General features: G+C 38.3%; 2 protein-coding genes across 7 annotated transcripts in view; one reads left to right on the plus strand and one right to left on the minus strand.

The window, feature by feature from the left end:
- The first annotated feature begins 7475 nt into the window (after positions 1-7475).
- The window catches only part of LOC107751159 (rho guanine nucleotide exchange factor 10-like protein), a 58369-nt gene continuing 43278 nt past the window's right edge, over positions 7476-22566 (plus strand). Inside the window, exons 1-5 of the mRNA XM_016566787.1 lie at positions 7476-7835; positions 13680-13934; positions 14186-14207; positions 19880-20034; positions 21750-21842. Coding sequence (XP_016422273.1) covers positions 13685-13934; positions 14186-14207; positions 19880-20034; positions 21750-21842 — 520 coding nt within the window. The 5' untranslated portion in view covers positions 7476-7835; positions 13680-13684. The remainder of the gene's footprint in view (positions 7836-13679; positions 13935-14185; positions 14208-19879; positions 20035-21749; positions 21843-22566) is intronic.
- On the minus strand, positions 14405-17923 carry LOC107751148 (paternally-expressed gene 3 protein-like). 6 transcript variants are annotated; one of them, XM_016566778.1, is made up of 4 exons: positions 17802-17923; positions 17643-17695; positions 15908-17577; positions 14405-15580 (listed from the first exon to the last, which is right to left on the minus strand). In XM_016566778.1, the coding sequence occupies exons 1-4, from the start codon at positions 17828-17830 to the stop codon at positions 14552-14554; spliced, it is 2781 nt and encodes a 926-aa protein (XP_016422264.1). In that variant the 5' UTR covers positions 17831-17923; the 3' UTR covers positions 14405-14551. The 6 variants fall into 6 exon arrangements, with proteins under 6 accessions (XP_016422264.1, XP_016422262.1, XP_016422260.1 ...); XM_016566776.1 differs by having other exon boundaries at positions 14405-14625; positions 14783-17577; XM_016566774.1 differs by having other exon boundaries at positions 14405-16405; positions 16454-17577; positions 17802-17922.

Consider the following 22566-nt stretch of genomic DNA (forward strand, 5'->3'; position numbering starts at 1 on the left):
TAAAAAACAAAAAACAAAAAAAAAACACGTGGGCTCCCCCAAAGTCCACGGTATAGTTCGAACACTGACTGTACTACATAGATGTTTTCTGTCAGCTCGATTTTTGAGTGGACTTTGCTGTTCCGATGAGCATGAACGGTATATGAGTGGAGCACACATAGAGCGGATAACACGCAGAGCGTCACACCACGTGAAAGTGAATCCTGCGCAGTGAACTAATTTTCGGCAGCCGGAATTTCAGTGCATCTCTAATTATTGGCGACATCAGAAATTGATATTATATAATAGCTGCTTTTATGAACATTTTAGCAATTTAAAAATATTTACAAAAGGATTTTTTTACACGGCACCCCGGTTGGGAAACACTGGCCTAGACAGTTGTCAAGGAAACCTGTAATATACAATTATTAGGTTCAGGTGTCAAAGCCATTATCACAGGAAAAGCTAACCCTGCATCCCAATGTTCATACTATCCATCCTAAATAGTATGTGAGATTAGAATTAGTGTGTCCCAAAGCAGTTAGTATGTTGAAAAAAGTAGGCTATGCCAAAAGTCCGCGGATGGTCTACTATTTCAGGTAGATTTTTGAAGTGTGGATCCGTGCACAGTGCACACTCTAATGGATAATATTACCCACAATCCATTGCGCTTTGACGAATGATTCGGTTCAGAACTTCAAACACGAATAAAAAGCATTAAAAAACTACAAACATAGTGGATGCGCACGACCGACGGTAGAGAGGTTTAGATAAATGTGTTTGAGTTACTAATTATCCACCTGGTAAAAAAATAAATAAAATTATTTAATGGTGTCTGTGTTACATTTGATCTGCAACAGCAATGTTAACTTTTATAAACATCCGTTTGTTCGTTAACTTTTAAGTGCATCATTATGCACAAAATATGAACAGAGTTCTCTGCATGAAGACCCGCGGCTCGCAGATCAACGTGCTACTTATTTTCTCTCAGATATGGTAGGAAGGAAGTTAAATGAAATGAAATGTGGAGGATGTTAACTGTGACAAGATGCTAACTTCATGTGATGTCCGTTAGCCCCATGTTACTTCATAACTGTTGTTATTCTTTCAATTGCAATAATAAAAAAAAAATAATAAAAAAACTGTGACAAGATGATTGACAGGCCAGTTTACAGTGATAGGATGAGTGTAATTATGCGACAGAGCGCTCCGTTAAAGACGCAACTGTATGACGTTATAGTACAGGGATCCTCAAATCTGGCCCAGGAGATCCACTTTCCTGCAGAGTTTAGCTCTAACCCTAATCAAACACACCTGACCATACTAATCAGTGTCTTCAGGATCATTAGAAAATCACAGGTAGGTGAGTTTGATCAGGGTTGGAGCTAAACTCTGCAGCGCATTGGCCCTCCAGGGCAAGATTTGAGGAACCCTGTTATAGTATTTCCCAAAGCTTTCCTACTCTTCTACTACACACTCAAAAGTGTGTACTTTTTCTTCACCAAAAAAGTACATACTTTAAGGGCGTAGTATAAGTAGGCGCATTGGGACGCAGCAACATTCTGTTCAGTCTTATTAAACTGATTTTGTAAAGCACCTGTAAGTTTTTGTCTTACATAATGAAATTCATGAATTCAATGGAAAAAAATAGAATTATTTAAAATATAGTTTTACTAGATTTAATTGTCTAAATTAATAGATTTAATAAGATGTGTCTATGAAAGAATAATTAATATCATATTCCTATGGCGAGAGATTCTCCAAACATTGAATATTAAACAACAGCATCAATAGCACACCTCTAAGTTTACTGAAAATAATGATAATTTGATAATGCTGATAATCATTAAAAGAAAAAAAAAACATGAGTATGAATGGTTACTTTTAAAGGGGTCATATGATGCTGCTAAAAAGAACATTATTTTGTGTATTTGGTGTAATGAAATGTGTTTATGCTGTTTGTTGCTCCATAATGATATAGTTAAGCATTTTAGAAACAATGATTATAATTTATACTCTAAGAAAAAAGGTAGCCTTAGCCTATATGCAAATTATACATATCTTATACACCAACATTCACTGTATTCATGTGTTAAACTCTTTGAATAACTTGTATAGCTAGTTTCAGTCTCTGTTATTAGTCATGTTAATTAATGTACATTAAGTATAGGGATAGCCTATCTTCTTTTGCAGTAGTTTTACCGTAAGTGGTTCAAGATAATTTTTTTGTGTAAACTACAAAAGTAGGGAAAAATGAAGTTAGATTTCATGCTAGAGAATCCTCAAATGATTTCAATGAAATACAAAGCCTCCAGAGTCAAGGGACCTTAAGCCCAATGTTATGAAGAGAGAGCCAGCAGCATGTGTTGGGAAATTAAATTTTGTAAACAGTATTTTGTATTTATTTTGCAGAGATTGAAAGTAGATGAATTTTGTTTTTGTGTTGTGTGTGGGTCTAGAAGAGGGTCCTGCACAACTGCATTTAGAGATACATCATGCACTCACGATGTAGTGCCAGATTGTGGCATTTAATGAACGCAAAAAAACAAACAAAAAAAAACTTTATGGTAATTTAATTTCATTTGATAGCAGAAATTAAAGTGAAAATCACTTTAGAGCTGCCATAAGGTCGCAAAACTCTGGACTTTTGGTAGTACCTAGGATAGCAAAGTTGAATTGAATTGAATATTTATATTTTTTCTTCTTACTGACTGGCTCTGTTCATTTGATGGTGGATCGCTGATTCCCCCTGCAGGTTATTGGTATGTATTTCAGCTAAACTCAGTTTAGTACAATAGCTGTCATTTCCTTACTTAAAGATTTTGGAGGGAGTGTTTGTTTTTCTTCTTACTGGAAATATTGTTTTTCCACTATTGTTAATCGCTGTTTGCCAAGATATTTCCAAGAAACAGACAATTAAGGTCACAGTTGTAATAACTGGAATTTCAACCCCAATTCCAGAGAAGTTGGGACATTTTGTAAAATGCTATAAAATCAAGAATCTGTGATTTGTTCATTCTCTTTAACTGTTATGTAATTGACAAAAGTTCAAAGAAAAGATTTCCAAAGTTTTCACTGACCAACGTAAATGTATTTTGTAAATATGAACACATTTTGATTTTGATGGCTGCAACACACTCCAAAAAAGTTAGGACAGAGGCATGTTTAACCCTGTGTCACATCAACCTTCCTTTTAATTACAATGTTTCATTGGTTGGGAATTGAGGATACTAATTGTTAAAGTTTTTCAAGCAAAACTTTTGTCCAGTCTCGCTTGATACAAGACTTCAGATGCTCAGCAGTCTGTGATCGTAGTTGTTTGATTCTCCTTTTCATGACTGGTCATACATTTTCAATTGGAGACAGATCTGGACTGCAGGTATGCCAGTCTAACACATTCACTCTGAGTCTACGAAACCATGCTGTTATAGAACATGCAGAATGAGAGCTGACACTGTCTTGATCTAATAACCATGGACTTCCCATGAAAGACATCATCTTGATGGCAGTATATATCTCTGTACAATCCCAATATATGCCTCCATGTCAATAGTACCTTTGCACATATGCCAGTCACCCATGCTCTTTGCTCTGCTGCACCCCCATACCATGACAGACTTTTGCATTTGTCACTGATGAAAGTCTGGATGGTCCTTTTGGTCTTTGGGACTGAGAACTCAAAATCCATTTTTTCCTGGAAACAAGTTGAAATGTGGACTCATCTGAGTACAGCACACATTTTCACTGTCTTTTTGACTATCTGAGATGAGCTCTAGCCCAGAGAACCTGGCAGCATCACTGCATAGAATTGATGTATAGCTTTCTCCTAGAGTAACAGATATTCAAGTTGCATTTCTTGATCTGGTGAAAGACCTAAATTCTTTGCAATTTTGCATTGCCAAATGTGATTTTTGATTTGACACTTCTCTCGTGAAATTTGGCACAAAGTGATGAGCCATGATCCAGCTTTGCTTGCAAAGACTGAGATGCTCCTTTTATACCCAAACATGATACCTTGACCAATTCACCTGCTTACTGTGAACTGTTTCAAAACAGTTTAACGTGGATATTCTATAACCTTTTCACTTTTATTTTGCCTCTGTCCCAACTTTTTTGGAATGTGTTGCAGCCGTCAAAAACTAAATTTGTTCATATTTACAAAATACATTAATGTTGGTCAGTGAAAACTTTGGAAATCTTTTCTTTGTACTTTTGTCAATTAAATAAAAGTGAAAGAGAATTAACAAATTGCAGATTCTTGATTTTATTGCATTTTACAAAACGTCCCAACTTCTCTGGAACTGGGGTTGTATGAACATGGCTATTGGCTCTACCCAGTCACCTGAAGAAGTCCGGTGATGCTTTGATAGGTGTGCCCACCCATGTTTTGACATCAGACAAATCCAGCAATGTTATAGGTCTATGTATCGAAGACACCATCCCACAGACTTGCGCATGCAAATTCATTCTCTGCCAGCAGGAGGCGCTGTTGGAGCAGAGATATAGCGGTTTCCCCGGTAACGGCTGTAATCAAAAATCGAAATGAAAATAACATCAAGTGTTTTCTGAAGACGGTCGGTTCTTTTCAATTATACATTCATATAAAAACACCCGTGTTGCATTTTAATTTTGAAACGTGCAGTGCTCAGTTTATTCAACGAAGTAGTTAGAATCCTTTTGGAAAATCTATTTGTGGTGGTCAGTTTTGATTTTGTGACGGGCCGCCACAAATAACTCAATGTATGGGAAACACTGGACACTGCTATAAGTCAAATGCCCATAATCTTTGTGATAACAAAACAAAAAAAGTACTCATATTAGCGGTGAAATGTCGTCCGATTATGTCAAACGTCATACGCTCACTGGATGTCATGACAACTAATGCCATGAAGGAAAAGTTTCAATATCTCGCCTTAGCTTTCATTTCGGAACATCTCCAAAAAGACAATAAAAAAACTAAACATATGATTTACAATTTTAACATGCGTTTATCAAAGTAGGAAATTCGTGTTCTTGAAATACGAAATGGAGGCGGGTCCGGACTGATTTCCCTCCGGGTCCAGACTTTGAGATGCACTGGGGCAAGTTCAAGCTCAAACCGGTGTGCACCGTTTTGCTACGGTTTCCGGTTTGAACGACATGTTTCCTGGAAACGGGTAAGTGCGCGTGGCTACATCACATATGTTCCCACCCTCACCGTCACGGCACAAAAATACTAACAAAACTTAGTTTCGGAAAAATACTTTGTATTACAAATCTTTATATTATTTGGTTTTCAATTAATGCAATACATTGAATCACAGCTGTCTACAGTCTCCCAGTGGCATTACATTATTGGCCGTTTAGCGTTTGAGTAATTTACACCAAAAGAAAAGATAACGTCTATGCTGTCATGTCCGAAAACATTATTTTTGTCTTACATGTAATAATAAATTCAGACAAGCTCAGTACTGACTCGTTTTTTGTCCGTTTATTTTCATGAAATGGAATGTGTACAAAGGATTGTGGGTGATTAAAGGTTGCGAAGAATACATTCCATGAATCCTTCAAATTCAGCTGAATGAAGGATTTTTGTTTTTATGTTTTACGTCATAATGGAGGAGATGGTGGGAATGTTTCACCCACAGCGGCGCTGGGCGATGTACCTCAAGACCATGGCCAGGTTAGTTACACTGGTTTGCTGCGTTCCAATTTAGAGGCTGAGTCCTTAATTGCCGGACAACTTTAAATGCAGGTATTGGGTTGGAACTTACTTGAATAATATAATGATACATATGAAAAAATACAAAATACACGCACACACAAACACACAGCAGTTCAAATGCCAGCTGATATCTTTCAAAGGTGTGATTTTAGTTCATTGTCTTGACCATGGTGAACACTGGCAGGTTTGCAACCCTGATTTTTAGGCAGTTAACCATAAAAATAAAAAAATTGAGCATTGTTCAGCGGCATCTGCCACAACTGAACAGTTTTCTGAACGATGCAGCCTCTGATATGGTACGCAGCTGTAGTTAGCAATGATTTGTTAATATTCTGACAATAAATGTTGTTAGCTTCATTTTCAAAATAATCAGTGGTGGACTGTTAGGAAGTACATTCTTTAAGTATTCTCGTACAAATGTGTAGTACATAAGTTTTTTTTTTGTTTTTTTTTTCACAGGACAGCAACACTACAAAAATATGGTCTTTTACAACATGATGCATTGTTGTAGCTTAAACTACCCAACAGTATATGAAAGTAGGCTACTTTTAATGTAACAACCTTGAACATATTCATAAGTAAAATGCAACATACACAGTAGTGCAGCAGTAATATTAATGCAAAACCATCCTGACGAGTTCTTTTTCAGAACAATACTGTACATACTTTCGATACCTTAAGCATATTGGAGTATGCAATACATACTTTTACTTAAAGGGATAGTTCACTCAAAAATGAAAATTCTGTAATCATTTACTCACCCTCAAGTTGTTCCAGGTTTGGAACAACTTTAAGGGGAATAAATGATTACAGAATTTTCATTTTTGAATAATTTATTATTATAGAAATGATTACATTATTAAATTATATTAACCATAGGCCTAGGCTACCAGACTGTATTGCAAGTGATGTAGACAGCATTCGAATGAAGTTTATCATGAATAAATTTTACATTAAATTCATAAAATAAAATAGAAAAGAAAATGTTTTTAACCATCCCACAGTCTTGTAAGTCCATTGTAGGAGCTATGACTATTTTACTTTGCACACAGTGTATTTTCTTAATGGGTCCTATAAATATTTACATTTATGTGTAAATATTTCATAAATCTATTTGTTTATTTGCGTTTGTTATACTTAAATGAATGCAACTGTTTACCTAAGAAAATTAGGTACTGAAATGTTACATGCCTTCTACACAAAAATAGTTTTTAATGTTTTAAGAACCATAGTGTTTTAATAATAATAATAATAGTAGTAATAATAATAAATCTAAAATAAGGTTTACTGTTTTTGGTTTTACAGTTAATTATCATATATTTACAGAACAATACAAATGTTTTAATTTCAAAAAGCATTTTTCAAAATGTATTATTTAAAATGCTTTTCAAAGACATAATTTATTTATGAATTATGAATTTTTATATAATTTATAAAATGGTATAACATTTTTGTACATTGCACTGCATCTAACATATCATTTATATATATATATATATATATATAATATTATAATATTGAAATATTATAATATTGTGTTTTGCAGAGTTTGCACAATACTGTGGTATGGTCACCCACTTAGCTAATACTATTGATTCCACTTTTGGCCAGTTTAGAGATGGTGTAATCCCTGTCTCTGTTTCTGTTTTTCTCTCTCCCTCCCTTCCAGACTTGTCGTACTCTGTTTTTCCCTTTAGCTCTCTAGACCCTGCCCCTTGGTCATCTAACCTGACTTTAATTGGATGACAAGTCTGCCAACAGCTCAGCCATTGGTGGAGCTTAACAGCCATTATACTTGTTCAGAAGGGCTGTAACTGTCCAACAGCAGGGGAGGGAATGAACGAGAGAAAAGAAGGGAGTGACAGAAGCCGGGGGGAAGAAGGGGGCTCATTCAGCCTACGAGAGCGAGGAGGAGTGGAGCGGTTAGTGCATGGAGTAGGGAACTTGCTGCCTGTGGGAAAGTAAACAGCACAGGGTATTTGCCGCCCTCTCAGTGGCCTCAGTCCGGCAGCAGCGGATAAACGGAGGATGAGGATGTGTTCAAGGAGGCAGCTGATTTCATAGCAGGAAGTGCATGGGAGGTTGTTGGGATTAAAGTCCCTCTTGGGAGGTGCTGAAGCTTTCCTGTGGAAGTACTGCTGAGGACAAAAAGGTGAGTTGTGCTGTTTATTGGTCTATCAATTTCACTTTTCTTGTGCACACTAATGCTCTAAGTTTGCTTCTCGTTCATGCAACAAAGGCAGGGGCACCATGAAAAGGGGTCTTTTCTCTAGAGTGGGGGTAGGAGAAGAGGCGGCTGTGCACTCTCCCTAATTTCAGTGGCTCATTGGGAAACAGTGGGATCTTATAAACCTCCCTAAACCCTCTCACAGGCCGTTAAAGAGAAAAATAAAATTCTGTCATCATTTACTCACCCTCATGTCATCCCAGACCTTGTATGACTTTCAGTGGAACTCAAAAGATGATATTTTGATAAATTTCAAATGGTTTTGTCTATACAATGGACGTTCCATACTGAGACATTTTTCTAAATATCCACTTGTTCACAGAAGAATGAAAGTCAAAGAGCTTTGAATCAATATGAGGGTTAGGAAATGATTTTTGAGGGTAAACTATCCCTTTAACCCATTGCTAACCAGCAGAACTTCTGACACAGATGCAACTCTGAGGTGCTAAACGCGAACTGGGACTTGTTGAATATTTTCAAACTCTGTATGACCACATATCTGATTTAGAGATAAATTAGAGCAGCTTTTATGGACTAATTCCAACATAAGATCCATAATCACACACTTTGTGTAGTACTGAGGGGCCTCACAACCCCAGCACTCCTAATCTGCATCTAGCTGCCACTCAACTTTCACCGACTTCCTTTTACGCTTCCAGAATTAGATAGTTTAAAAATGGGCCATGTTACGTTTCCCTCCTTTTTTCTCTATGACAGTTCAGCGTTGTTAGCAGTACATGCATGTCCGAGAGAGCTGCAGTAGAAACGCACCCTGTCAGTGGTCTCTCCAATCCAAAGGGGGTTTTGGGCCCGCTTCGACCACATGTTAATGAGAATTTGAAGGTTTCCGTCTGGCACCCTGAGGCGTGTGAGAAAGTCTTCAGAAAGTCAAAGGTGTTGTACGAAGCCCTCTGCCCTGTCTGAGAACACATTACGCAACTACATGAGAGACATGAAACACTATATGTTCAGAAGGTGAAAGAGGAGCTTGAGCTTTTATGTGATTGTTTCTATAGACGTAAAGGCAGAACTGAACAGATCTTTTGAATTTGTGCATGCCAAACCACATCATGCTTTGAAGGTTTGAGGATGTGAATGAACAATCTGACTGAACAATGACATGTTACATGACTCTCTTTGTTGTGTGTTTTATGGTTATATGTGTTTTGGCATCACTATTATCAGGTGGCCAATGGAATTCCTTGCTCCAGTCATTTACACATGGTGACTCTGCATTTTATTTTAAAGTTGCAGTGAAACAGAAGTAGCAACAGATGTTTTTTTTTTTTGTATTGTGCCGATAATCTGACTATACCTACCAAAAAAAAGAAGAAGGAAAAATGTAATGTGCGACTTGATTTTATGCACCAGCTGTTGATGGATTTTAAATAAAGGCAAATGAACAATAGCTGATTGGAGAGTATGACAGAGAAGCCTGTCATTTTCATTGAAAGGTCCAGTTATGATGATCAATATTCAGTAATATTATTGCTTTAACAGCACTTATCAAATGAGAACAAAATTTGAACTGAATTGAGCTAGACGTTGACTAACTTTGTAACACTGACACTGTTATTGAACTGAATTGAATCAAGATTGAACTGATTCGAGCTGAATTTGTTGCATAATTTATGAACTTTGAACTTTGAAACATTTCATAATTGATGAATTTTTACTATATTATCATGTTGTTGTTAATGTTGTTAATGTGAAGCTGCTTTAAGTATTATGAGTTCAAAGATTTTTTTCCTAAATAAAAAATATATGCACACAAAAATTGTTTACAACAAGATCTATAACATGCATTTAAATAAATTGACCAAACTTTCATTTCATCCTGACTTTAACATACTATAATAATAATAATAATAATAGTAATAGTAATAATAATAATACGTTTTATTTATATAGCGCCTTTCCAGTGCTCAAGGTCACTTTACAGTGAAGATACAATTAGAAAAGAAGAACCTCAGTATAATAAACAAACGCGAGTTTTAAGAAGTGATTTAAATTCAAGAATAGTATTGACAAGCTAAGAGATCGGTGGAGAGAGTTCCAGAGTCTGGGTGTAGACCAGAATCAGAGGGGCGTAATGAGTGAGTTGGGATGTATGGGAGGTGCAGTTCACAGAGATACCGGGGAGCCAGGGTGTGCAACGATTTAAAAGTGAGCAGGAAAATTTTGTATTTAATACGATATGCAACAGGAAGCCAATCGAGATTGAACAAAATTGGAGTGATGTAGGCAGAGTGCTTGGTGTGGGTGAGTAGTCTAGCACCAGCATTTTGAATATACTGAACTGGCAGGTAAACCACTGAAAAGGGCAATGCAATAATCAAGGCGGGATGTGACAAAAGCATGGATAATGGTTTAAGCATCTTTAAAACTAATAAAACGGTGGAGCTTGGCAATTATTGTCAGCTATTACTTTAAAAGTGAATTATAGACAATCCCAAGGATAAATAATGCATCCTTGCATGTCTGTGGTCTGCAGAATCAGCCACTGCTGACCTGGCACATTTTGAGTATGTGCAATTGTGACAATAGAGGACATGTAGAGGTGTGGACACAGTCATCCTGCAGTTTAAATAGAAGGGTAAGGTGCAGTTCCATGGAACCGGCCATTAAGTCAGAACGCACTGGTGTTTTTGTTCATACATCCTGCTAAAATTAAGAAAGGAGATTGTGGAAGATAGAAATACATGTGCAAACAACAGTCACAAGTTGCAACACAACCTTATTTTATTATCTGACATACTGTATTTTAATATTTTGCACTGCCATTCATTCATCCTGTGCACATGTCCTGATTTAATACCCTGTGGACAAGGATGACATCATGAATCACTGTCAGCATATCCCTGAGCTGTCTTGTTGTAACTCCAGCTATTCAATGCGACAGACTCTTGGGATACTGATAAGAAGCGGAAAAGGACATTTCCTCCTTGCGTTGATACACTGTTGCCTCCATAGTTTTATTAGCAAGAACTGGTGGTTGTCAGCTGGTGGTTTGCAACTCAAAAATGGGTTGAAGGCTGCAGGGAAAACAACACAAATGTAAATATGTAATATAATAGTGTACAAAAGTTGCTTCAATGCTGTGAATATTCTTATATCAATCAATAACAATGTAAATGCTGTTGTTATGTTGCTGTTGCTGTTTTAAAAATCAGCAGACATACATCATGACATAGAACATTCTTGGAATGATGCTAAAAAAAGAGTGTGAATAATCCACCAGGGGGTAGAAGATGCAGTAGGTTATAGTTGTTTTGTTTTTCCCCCCAGAGAGGTAGGCCTATTGATTAAACACTTCTTACTTCTTATTTTATTGGGGTTGACATAAAAAATCCAATCATACATCCAATAAATTTTGTTCAGTTCAAATTCATCTGTTACTTACTGTACTGTAGATGAAGCTAGGCAAATTAGGCAGATGCAAACACAGACAGGTATTGATGCTTCAGGGACCATCATGGTAAATCATATTTATTATTGATTTACCTATCAATAAAAATGTAAAGGTCAGCATTCTATTCTGAATTTTCTATTCAGGAGAATGCAAGTACATTAAATAAATTTACATAGATTACATTTGTATCATTCTTAAATAATTTAAACTCTAAATATTACAAATGAAATTAAAAAGATTTTAGTTTAAAACTTAACTTCAATATATTATTTTAGTTATATAGTATTGTCTTTGGGAAGACAGAAGAGACATATCAAGAGCAAATAATCTTTACTGAAATCTATATAAAATAAGTTTAGCATAACATCTCTTCACAAATACCCACTATTAAGGGTGCTACACTTCTTCAAGAGAGTGAAAACAGAACAACATATGCTTTACAACATGAACAGCCAATCAGAACTGTTTACACAGTTACAATATATGCAGTAATGTTCTTCCAAGTTCAGGTAAATAACACATTTACACTGCCCCCAAGGAAAATATTATTGGTTTGTCTTTCATATTTTGGTAGACTTCGTGGAGTTCTCAGGTATGTTTAAAAATTAAGTTTGTCTCAGATGTTTCTCCTAAAATATTGTGATGAGTTATTAATTTAATCGATAGATTTTTTTTATTGATTTTTTTAAAAATTTCTTTTCCATGAGACTTTTTAGGGTAATTTCTCCCAATAAACCACAACTGACAGAGGTTCTGGATATCCATGCTCTGTGCTTTGAATATTGATGCAGATTGGTCTTAACTAATGTGCAGTCAATTCCAGTCTGCCTCAATACTTTTTAATGCCAATCGTAATGCTGCATTACACCATGAGAAAATAAGTTTATGGTCTGCTTCATAAAAATATACGTTTAAGCATTTTTTTGGGGGGGGGGGACTGTGCACATTTGTGGTGCCATCAGCCAATCAGCATCGTCATGATGTCAATTTCCTGTGATTCTCTTTGGTTGAGACTGTCATGTCATACATTGTTATCAAATGAATGAAATATTGGAGACAGATGATCCTTTCTCTTTAGCAGTGCTTGGTCCCACCATTTCTCACATCACATACCACTGACCTTTTGACTTGTGATCTAACAAACAGCCAGGCATTCCTCAGTGATGAATGCAGAAACAACGCTTTGTGAGTTTGTTCCCAGGTCTCATCACAAGAGTGCCATTGTGTGTGGTGTAACATGAAGTGGGCTTGCTTGAGAAACTGTGTTTGTGGTACACTGTAAGGGACAGAAGGCCTTGGACACAATGGCTTTATCAGAATGGACACACATGAATAGGGTATATTCTGAAAAACATGTCTGGTGTTTAGACTCCCTATATTACATTAGCATTTTTGTAGCTGATTCAGTATTTGAATAAACATAGGTAAATAATATGTAGTTAGGTTTTCAGACAACCAGATCTTGGCTCAAAGTGATGGTGTCTATTGTACAAGACACACTTAATTATTGATTCTAGTGAGCATGTCTAATGGGGTTAATTAGTGATGCATTACTGTCTAAGAATGTAGATGTGTGTAAATAAATCTGATTGTACCTTTATGGAAACCAAATTTTTGTAGTCCTTTAAGCATATAATATTCCATTGCAAACATAGATTTTGGATAATAAATTAAACTTCAACACATAATTGATATTCTGCCTTGTATGCCTGGCTGTGACATCATTTGTGTTCTGCACATAAAACCTTATTATCTGTAATTTATTCCCTTATCCCTATAGTTTTTTAAATAAAGTAATTCCTGTACAATCATGTCCTTGTGGATACTGAGGTCATCTACCAAAAGGCAATATCAGCAGATGTATCACTGCATGGAACTGTGCCAGCAAAGGAAACAATTGTGAGGTCATTAAACTGCCAAATGTGGGATGAGGCAGTATTTTGCCTTAAATGGTGCAACTCATTAAATTAAGCTATTTTTTGACAGTGTATAGACGTGATAACTAAAGAATGTCTAATCAACTGTGTATAGTGGTTTACAAGGGGGAGGAAAAAAGCAGGGTTGCCTATAATTACAATTTGATGACATCATTTTCACATTATCTTATAGTGTGTTGATCCAAAATAGTATGCCCAAGTGATACACAAACTTGCAATTCATACAATAACAATTTACAATAACTTTTTTTTCAATGTGTAACCAAACAGTAGGTGATGTAATTGTCATAAATCCATGCCTTACATATTTATACACGTATATCTTAGACATATATACACACTTTATAGAAGTGCAAGTAAAAGACCTACATGCAGTGTAGTATGATGTACAAAGTAACATTGGACTCTCCTTTTTTACAGAGCCCATGTCCACAGCTCACCAGTACCTGGAAAAGGATGTGGAGGAAGAGGAGCAGAAAGAAAAATTCAATTTTGAAGAGATCAGCAAACAGAAGTGCAAAACTACCTCTGTAGATGAAACAGCAAAATGCAGTGAGCCTCAGACACATTCAAGTGACTTGGAAGTGACTCAGGAAAAACATTCTGATAATTTATCCCAAGCAGTCTCTACAGTTTCTCCTGCTGGTCAGGAGTGTACCAGTTATTACAAGACTAGTAAGTTTCTACTTTGTAATTTCCACACATTATATTCACCTAGGAACGCCTTTTAGTATTGGGAATTACTAAAATACATAGTAGGGAAATATTACCATTTCAAGGCAAGCGTTTGCTATACATAAGCTGAGAACTTACCATTTTGGCATATACCTGCTTAAACTTTGGAAGTCTTAATGTTCAGTGGAACTTATTAGCCAACTTAAACTACTAGATTATGTAAAAGTCACATTTTCCCCTTTTCTTTACAGATGTATCAACTACCAACAAAAGGTAAGAATCGACACAAAGATACATGTGCTAATGACATTTATTGACACTTTCAAAACTTTAAAAGCAAACAAGCCAAAACCAGGAATCGGCAAACACAAGTAAATGGTTATGACTTCACTCGTTTCAAAAGCCTGAAACTGGTTTGGGACGAACGCTGGCTACTTTGAGCTGGTCCAGGAGCATTTTGGTTTGTGACAGGCTGATAATTCAACTGTGCTGAATACCAAATTCCAGGTTGCACTGACTCTGACACAGAATTTGAAAAAGAGACTACTGGGCTGCTCCAGGGATTGGGAACATGATCTGAATACAGTTTGGTAACTTGACTGCCCAAGCATAGAGGTCTAGAACCCAGGCTGTGATACGGTCTCATAATTCAACTGTACCTGGGGCTCTAAACTAGACTGCACTGGAATGCCTGGGGAAGAGCAGCCAGAAAGAGCTAGCGATTGGCGGCTAGGCAGCATTTGAGGCTGGGAACTTGACTGCCGTGCAATGGAAGAGATCTGGCACCCAGACCGAGAGACGGTCTCAGAACTTGACTGTGCCTGGTAACTGGACTGTGCTGGCATGACTGGGGAAGAGTAACCAGACTGGGATAGTGACTGGCGGCTAGGCAACATTTGAGGCTGGTAGCTGGAAGGTTCTGGCTTAAATGGGGGCTGATGCACATCTTGCCCTGGCCAGGCCAGAGGCCGGTAGCCAGGCTGTTGCAATAGTCTCAAAGTTCCAGATTTAGGTCCACTGGGCTGTGATACAGAACCATAATTAGGCAGTGCAGGCTTAGCTAGAGGCTGTCGGCTTGGAAGGACTGGGGGCTGGTAGCTAGGCTGTTCCGGCAGCTGTGCTGGTCTGAAAGTGGACAGGAGTGTTGATTGCAGTGGTCCAGGATGTCTGCTGGGTGGCACCACAGACACATAGGTGCCCTGCCCAGGCTTTACTGGGGCCCGGTATTCATGTTGTACGACAGGTTTGATGTGCTGAGCCAAGAATGAAGATACTAGTCTGGATGGAGGCGGATACCCATTCTGTCCTGGTTGGGCTGCAAGCTGGTAATTGGGCTGGGATACATACTCCTGACATGAATAAAGTTTGGAGCCAATCTGATAAATGTGTCCCCCTTGGGCCTGCACTGGCTTAAAATCCATTTGGGTGCCGTGCTGGACCACAGACTGGTAGCAGGATTGTGCTCTTTGCAGGCTGCTTGGCTGAGCCACAGAGTAGCTGGCTCCTGGTGACTGTCGGCTGCCGACTTGTGCAACCAGTGGCCTAACAGTTCGGTACACAGACTGGTAGTTGGCTTGTGCTGGTTGTTGGACAGCAAGCTGGGCCACAGACTGGTAGCTGGCTTGTGCTGGTTGTTGGAAACTAGCCTGAGACACAGATGGGTAGCTGGCTTGTGTTGGTTGTTGGACAGCAAGCTGGGCTACAGACTGGTAGCGGGCTTGTGCTGGTTGTTGGAAACTGGCCTGAGACACAGATGGGTAGCTGGCTTGTGTTGGTTGTTGGATACCAGCCGGAGACTCGGATGGGTAGCTGGCTTGTATTGGTTGTTGGATACTGGCCTGAGACTCAGATGGGTAGCTGGCTTGTGTTGGTTGTTGGATACTGGCCTGAGACTCGGATGGGTAGCTGGCTTGTGCTGGTTGTTGGACAGCAAGCTGGGCCACAGACTGGTAGCTGGCTTGTTGGAAACTGGCCTGAGACTCAGATGGGTAGCTGCTTTGTGCTGGTTGTTGGAAAACAGGCTGGGCCACAGACTGGTAGCTGGCTTGTGCTGGTTGTTGGACACTGGCCTGAGACTCAGATGGATAGCTGCTTTGTGCTGGAAGGCTACTGGACTGAACAATTGTGATAGAATTCGGTTTCTGGAGTGGCCTGGTACCAGAAAAGAGCTTGGAGCCATATTGAAGCCTACCTTTTTTGGGCTTGAAAAGAGTCAGGCTACTGGGCTGTGCCACAGATATATAGCTAGCCCCTGCTGGTTGCTGGCCACTGGACTGGGAAAGAGATTGGCTGGCCTGAACTAGCTGCTGGCTGGATGCCTGGGCTACAGACTGGCCACTTTCTTGCACTAGTTGTTGGCTACTGGGCTGGAACACTGACAAGTCAATGGCCGGAGAGAGTTGCTGGCTGCTGGGCTGAGCCACAGACACATAGCGGACCTGTACTTGTCCACTGGGCTGAGAACTGGCTTGAGCTAGTTGTTGGCTGCTGGGCTGAATCACAGACAAGTCAGTGGCTTGTGGAAGTTGCTGCTTACTGGGCTGGGCCACAGATTGGTAGCTGGCCTGTGCTAGTTGCTGGCTACTGGCCTGGGCCATAGACTGAAAGTTGGCTTGTGCTGGTTGTTCACTGCTAGGCTGGATGGCCTGTGCTAGTTGTTGAATACTTGGTTGAGCTAGAGTTTCATAGCTAGTTTGTACTGGTTGCTGGCCACTGGACTGGGCTAATTGCTGGCCGAAAGACTGACTCACAAGTGCATCGTTAGTCTTAGCTACCGGAGGGCTGCTCAACTCACTGCTGTGTTGCACTATTTGGTAGCTAGGTTGTGACACGGATTCATTTCGGGGGGGCAAAGGCATGAAAAATCCAAAGCTTGGATTCTGAACTGGCCTGAAACCTGAAAAGGGCCTGGAACCAGGTCGCCAAAATTGATCTCTTAGAGGCTTAAGAGGCTTTCTGCTTGACTGCCATGCAGACAGGGAGCTAGCCTGTGCTAATTGCTGGCCACTGATCTGGGTTAACTGCACGGAGCTAGACTGTGCCATGGTTCCAGAGCTGGCTTGTGCTGGTTGCGGACCACTGGACTGGGAGATTGTCTGCACTAGCTGTTGAGTGTCAGGCATTGCCTGAGAGTCCCTGCTGGTCTGCAGAGGAATTTGGGAAGTTAGCTGCACTGGCTTAAGAACAGAATCAGTGCTTTGCTGCAATGGCGTCAAGACCAAGGAAGAATGGATAGTGTCAGAGCCTTTAATGCCAACTGACTGACTTAAGCCATACCCTGACATGCCCATACCTACTGCATTACCCACAGAGCCATGAGCAACACTACCACTTCCAGCCGAAGCAAGTTGAGAGCCCTGAAGCTGGCTTCTGGTGTCTGAACCAGAACTTCCACTTGCCACTGGACCACCGGACAAGCCAGTCTGAGAACTGTAGCTTCCAGTACCATAGCCTCCCTTAACTGCAGCACTATAGATTACAGTCTTAGAACTCAGAGGCCTGATTGGTCCTGCTACATCTCTTAAGCCATACCAGTTGTAAAATGCTTGTAGTTTAACATCCTCCATGGGTTGACCATTTTTTGGGATATCAGGGTTGTAATATCCAGGATCGCCTCCATTGCTGACAGAGCTATAGCCATCAACTAAAGAATTCATCATTAAGACTTTTGACAAAGTTAAATTACATAATTCAACTAGATAAACTTACCAGTCACAATACTGTCATGAACACCAAGGCCTAAAAGTACTGCCAAAGAAAAACTGCAAAACATTTACTTTTAGTAACTGCAAAACACTTTAACACAGTCAGTAAAGTTGTTTGAGAATCGTAGAAAAGTTAATCAGCAAATCCATAAACTAAACATACCTTAAAATTTGCACTGAAGTAGTACCCATATCAAGCCAAGTAGTACCCTCAGCCAGGCATCAAAAAGAAAAAAGAAAGAAAGAAAAAAAACTTTTACCTAAACATGCAGCTTTGTTACTAAATACTAAACTGGTATTTTTATAGTGCTTGCCTCTACCAATCACCAATCACAGTTTACTAGATTATTATGCGCACCAATCGGTTGTCACGGCAACCTCTAATGGATCATTATTTGTTTCAGGTGTCATAGTATGTCAAGTGATATTTGGTTGGTGCCATTTATTTTTTAATATTGTATATTTTTTGTGTGTTTTTGTAAAAATCTAATGCATTCATTTGTAATGTTGATCTAAAATTTTCTTTTTCTTGGAGTATTGGAGTGATGATTTGAAATGGAATATAATTTGTGCTGTGTGAATCAACAGATTCTTAAACGCATTAAACCATTTTCAAGTGGTTTAAAATCTAGATAACCTGCACATTACTTAATTTAAATGTATCTTTATGGTGAACTGCATGCCAGGAAATGGCCCAGTTTAGTTCTGTTGTGTTATGAGGAAATGCATGATAATAGAAAAATCTGGCAGTATCATTCCTGTGAGCTTTGCTGTGGTGAAAGTTGTATTCAAAATGACACTTTTTCAGTTTATGCTACCGTTATATTCTGCTGAATGGATGTTTTCAACATGAAGTTGTCAATACTGCTGCAGGTTGGAGCTATCAATAGCTTTTTCAGTTGGTGGGGTGTGTCAGCACTTTTTACACTGATGTGCTGCTATTTCAGCATGTCTGATTCAGTTTATATTGTATTCAGTTTGTATTTATTTCCTGTGTATTCTCCCAAGCAATTTGTTCCACCTCTGTTAGAAGCTGAATATAGCAGAACCTATTTAACACCTTTTTTACTAACAATGCATCAATTAAATGATATAGCATGGTATAATAACTTGCTTTGCAATCAAGAAGAGGGACAGACAGACTGTTTAGGGCCTTGTGGGACAAATGTTGCAAGTAGAAGTTCTGTGTTTTGAGCTGCAGAGAAAAAGGATCTGTAACCCTGTTTCCAATGTTCACAAAGCAGAGGCAGGTAAACATACCCATGCAACATCTTCCCCCCGTTAACCAGGGGAGAAGTGTGTTTTGTAGGAGTGGAAAAGAAAATATACATCTGTAGTGAGAAGAGACGCACAGAGCTCACAGCTGTCTTATGTGCATTTTACTGCAAAACACCTGCTCTTTCCCCTAGCAACCGAGAGCTTGTGAGATTAGCTCTGACAGCCAGCTTTTATGATGCCATTCCACACACTTTTACATGGAATAACTGCAGTTAAAAGGATGTATGTCATGCTTTATATGAATTTACCGAGCTTATTTATATTTTGCACTTGGCATGTTTACCTTATTGCATGTGAAGTGCATCACTGCCCTCAAAAATTTAAGTAAAGGGTGGTGTGAATTGATATAAGCATGTGTGATGATGTGTCATTGGAGGCAATAGATGATGGCTCTCAAAAGCACTATTAAAACGTGTAGTAGACTGTTGAAACTGAATGCTGAAATACATTTCAATGACCAGAAATGCTGTAACATGACAACGTCATTCCATGGACAGACTTTCCATCATCTTCTTTCCTTGTAACTAACACTTTTTGTGTACCACAGCTCATAGACATTTGAATTTACTGTAGTTAAATTAAGTTGACATAACAAGCACCACCACTACTGGGTTGACTGGCCTGCAGTACTAGTATTTGTATAATATTATAAACATTTATTTCAATTTAATCAAATTCTATGAAGATAAAATAACTCATATTGCATTGGTTATTCGTCTCGGTACTGTGAAAACTCTACCCCATTTCCATTTTCAAAAGCTTAAGTCCTCCACACCAAACACTGTAGCACTTATAATGAAACACAAGTGCTTTTTGTGTTACTCACTATATGGGGCGGCGGAGGGCTCCTTCTCTCTTCCCCTTCTCTCCTACCACCCAGTCTTAGACTTGAGCTGATCTCAGTACGGTTATACCCTTGAGAGGTCAGCAATAATATGGCTCTATTTTTGGGGAATGTTCCAGAGACCAAGCTTCCACAGTCTCTGCTGCACCAGAGGACTTAAATGAAAAGGAAGACCAGACTTGCACTGAGGTGAAGACCGAGAGGGAAACATGCACTGTTAAAACTGACACAGGAACAGAGGATATCAGACCAAGCCCAGCACAAAATGCTGAAGGTAAGAGATAAAAATAATAATAATAAACGTCTCACAGTTATAGTGTTTAAATACTAAGTAATACTTGAATATTCAGAAATGAGTGACACTGTTGGCTTTATTTGTTTCTTTCTTCATTATATGTAAAAACAAGAATGCACTATTGATAAATCAGTATTTGTACAAGTTTTACATAATGGATTCAACAAAAAGCGCGTGTGCACTTATAAGTGTTATACAAAATGGCAAGTGTATCATTAGAACGGAGCCTAAAGCAACATTTGAAGGAAAAAATGAAGTTCGCGTGCGCATAAGAAATCCATTAGAAATCCACATGCTTGAAGTGTGAAGACGAGATAGGCCTCTATAGCAGGCTATTGTACATACTACAATTTTGTTCTTGTTCAAATGTAGGCTACCACGTTGACGATAGACGGAACAAATAGTGTAGTTTCTTCGCATTTATTGGCGTGATGTTTGTTGCACTTATCTGCAAGTAAACAAAGACGTTCTCGCGAACACGCCAGATAGGGCAGGTTTGTCTGTATGGTCAGTGTTTCACCTAAATCAACCGAATGAACGAATCATGGACTGCTGTTATTAAGCCCACTTTTATCTTGGGCTTTTTGGAGCTTAATTGGTCACCATCTTGTCATCCCAGTGTATCACGGATGAAAATGTCATACAGGTTTGGGCAGACCAGGGTGAGTAAAAATTACTAAGTTTTGCTATTGTAACAGCTAGAATAACGTAAAAACCATGTTTGTATATTTAAAACGTTGTGGATTTTCTTGCAAAATGATACAGAACTTTTAGAGAAAATAACAGCGGCCTACTTAGAAAAAGTTGATTGTTTTTCGTTATGTTATTCAGAAAAACAAAAATATAGGAACTGATAGGCCTACATAAACGTTGAGCGAACATTTTGCCGTAGGCTACAAACGCTAAAGTCCCCCCCCCCCGCAAATGTCCTTTTGGCTCCGTAGAACCACAACGTAAACCTCACGAAAATGTGTTATTTTACTAAATGCTGAATTTTGGGCTGTTTCGAATAGATGTGTCATCCCGCTACTGTAGTTGGCAAGTGAGATTACTGGTGTGAGAACACATGGCTGTTTCCACCCTGATCTTATTTCCGATTGGAAAAGCAGTTGTGTTTGGTTTTCTGAATTCTGATATGGTGACAGATTGTCAGATAAGTTCACTTCCTTTGGTAGCATAGTTTAAAATAGCGCCAGCTTTCTGCTGTATGGCCTGCCTTTAGTTCAGTGTTTTTTCTCTGAGTGCAGCTGTCTGATGAATTGGAAACGGAGCATGGGTAGTTTTAAGAAGAAATTGCACTCAACAAATCTTTTAAAAGAATGTGGCACGCCAAGTTCAGTTTCATTGACATGTTTTGATTGATGTTGACTAAGAATACGGGGTAAAGCCAATCACATAAGTAGCACAAAAAACAGCAGAAAACTCACAAGAAGTAATGCTATGAGCATATGTCTCTGTGTTGGCTTGGATAAGCAGCTCTCAGATCATAAAATCCTATAAAAAATGCAAGCAAAGAAGAACAGTTTTGTTTTTGATGCTCTGTTCTCTATTTTCTGTCAAGGGACTGTTCACAAAAATTCATAGGCTTCTTTCTTTGCTTTTATATGGTAAACGCATCCAAACTAATGCACTCACAGTCCTTAGGCGCGTGCATTTCCTTTTTTATTTTTTTTTTATTTTTTTTTCCTTTTTAGGTGAGACCTCTGCTGATTCAGAACACCAGACGGCTGGTCCGGAGGTGATCTATGATGATGTACCCTGTGAAGAAGATCTGTCTTCAGGAGAAGGTCAGTTATAGATTGTGTTTGGGTCTGTCTTTGGCGTATATACTGCAGATCTCCAAGACTGTTTGCTTGTTGCATGTATCTGGGTGTTTCCTCTACAAGCATTATTTGTGTACCAGGTGTTAGTTTTTATTATAAATATTTAGAACTATTTTTTACAAGGTTAAATATTAGAACACTTGAAAATGATTTACTATACTTTTATAATTAAGCTTTCTATGGTTTGAATATATTTGATAGTTTTACTCTTGTTTCTGGTCTTAGTGATCTTAGTGTTCCATCTTAAAATATGAAAATTCATTAGAAAATATTAATTGGCACATTTACAAATGATGATAATATAAACAAAGATTGAAAAAACATAATCCATTTGAATATTTATTGTGTAACAAAAATAGATATATACTGCTTACTGCTAAAGCTTGCAAATCAGATTTTAATGTAATTCATATAAAATGAAATGTAGAAATACTGAAAATATTTTTAAAATGAAATTAATGAAATTTTATAACTATTAACATACTGATTATACATTTATTTATACAATTTACAGGCCTCCAAGAGGTATTAAGATAAACAGTCAAACACTTTGATTACATTTCAGCCATGTATCTAGTGTCATGCATATTTTATTAGGTTGCTTTAAACGTTGAAAATAAAATATGTAACACAACATAATATGGTGACATTGACAGTGCTTTTTGCTTACTATAGATGATCTTGTCAA

Source organism: Sinocyclocheilus rhinocerous, unplaced genomic scaffold, assembly GCF_001515625.1.
Source record: "Sinocyclocheilus rhinocerous isolate Xijiao unplaced genomic scaffold, SAMN03320098_v1.1 scaffold1413, whole genome shotgun sequence".
Classification (NCBI taxonomy): domain Eukaryota; kingdom Metazoa; phylum Chordata; class Actinopteri; order Cypriniformes; family Cyprinidae; genus Sinocyclocheilus; species Sinocyclocheilus rhinocerous.

What these genes read in the sequence shown, in the direction of transcription:
- LOC107751148 (XM_016566772.1), bottom strand. Translation starts at nt 17,830, where the DNA reads ATGGGTACTACTTCAGTGCAAATTTTAAG. An exon ending in ACTTCAGTGCAAATTTTAAG is followed by an intron (nt 17,696 to 17,801) that starts GTATGTTTAGTT and finishes AATGTTTTGCAG; the next exon opens with TTTTTCTTTGGCAGTACTTT. An exon ending in TCATGACAGTATTGTGACTG is followed by an intron (nt 17,578 to 17,642) that starts GTAAGTTTATCT and finishes TGAATTCTTTAG; the next exon opens with TTGATGGCTATAGCTCTGTC.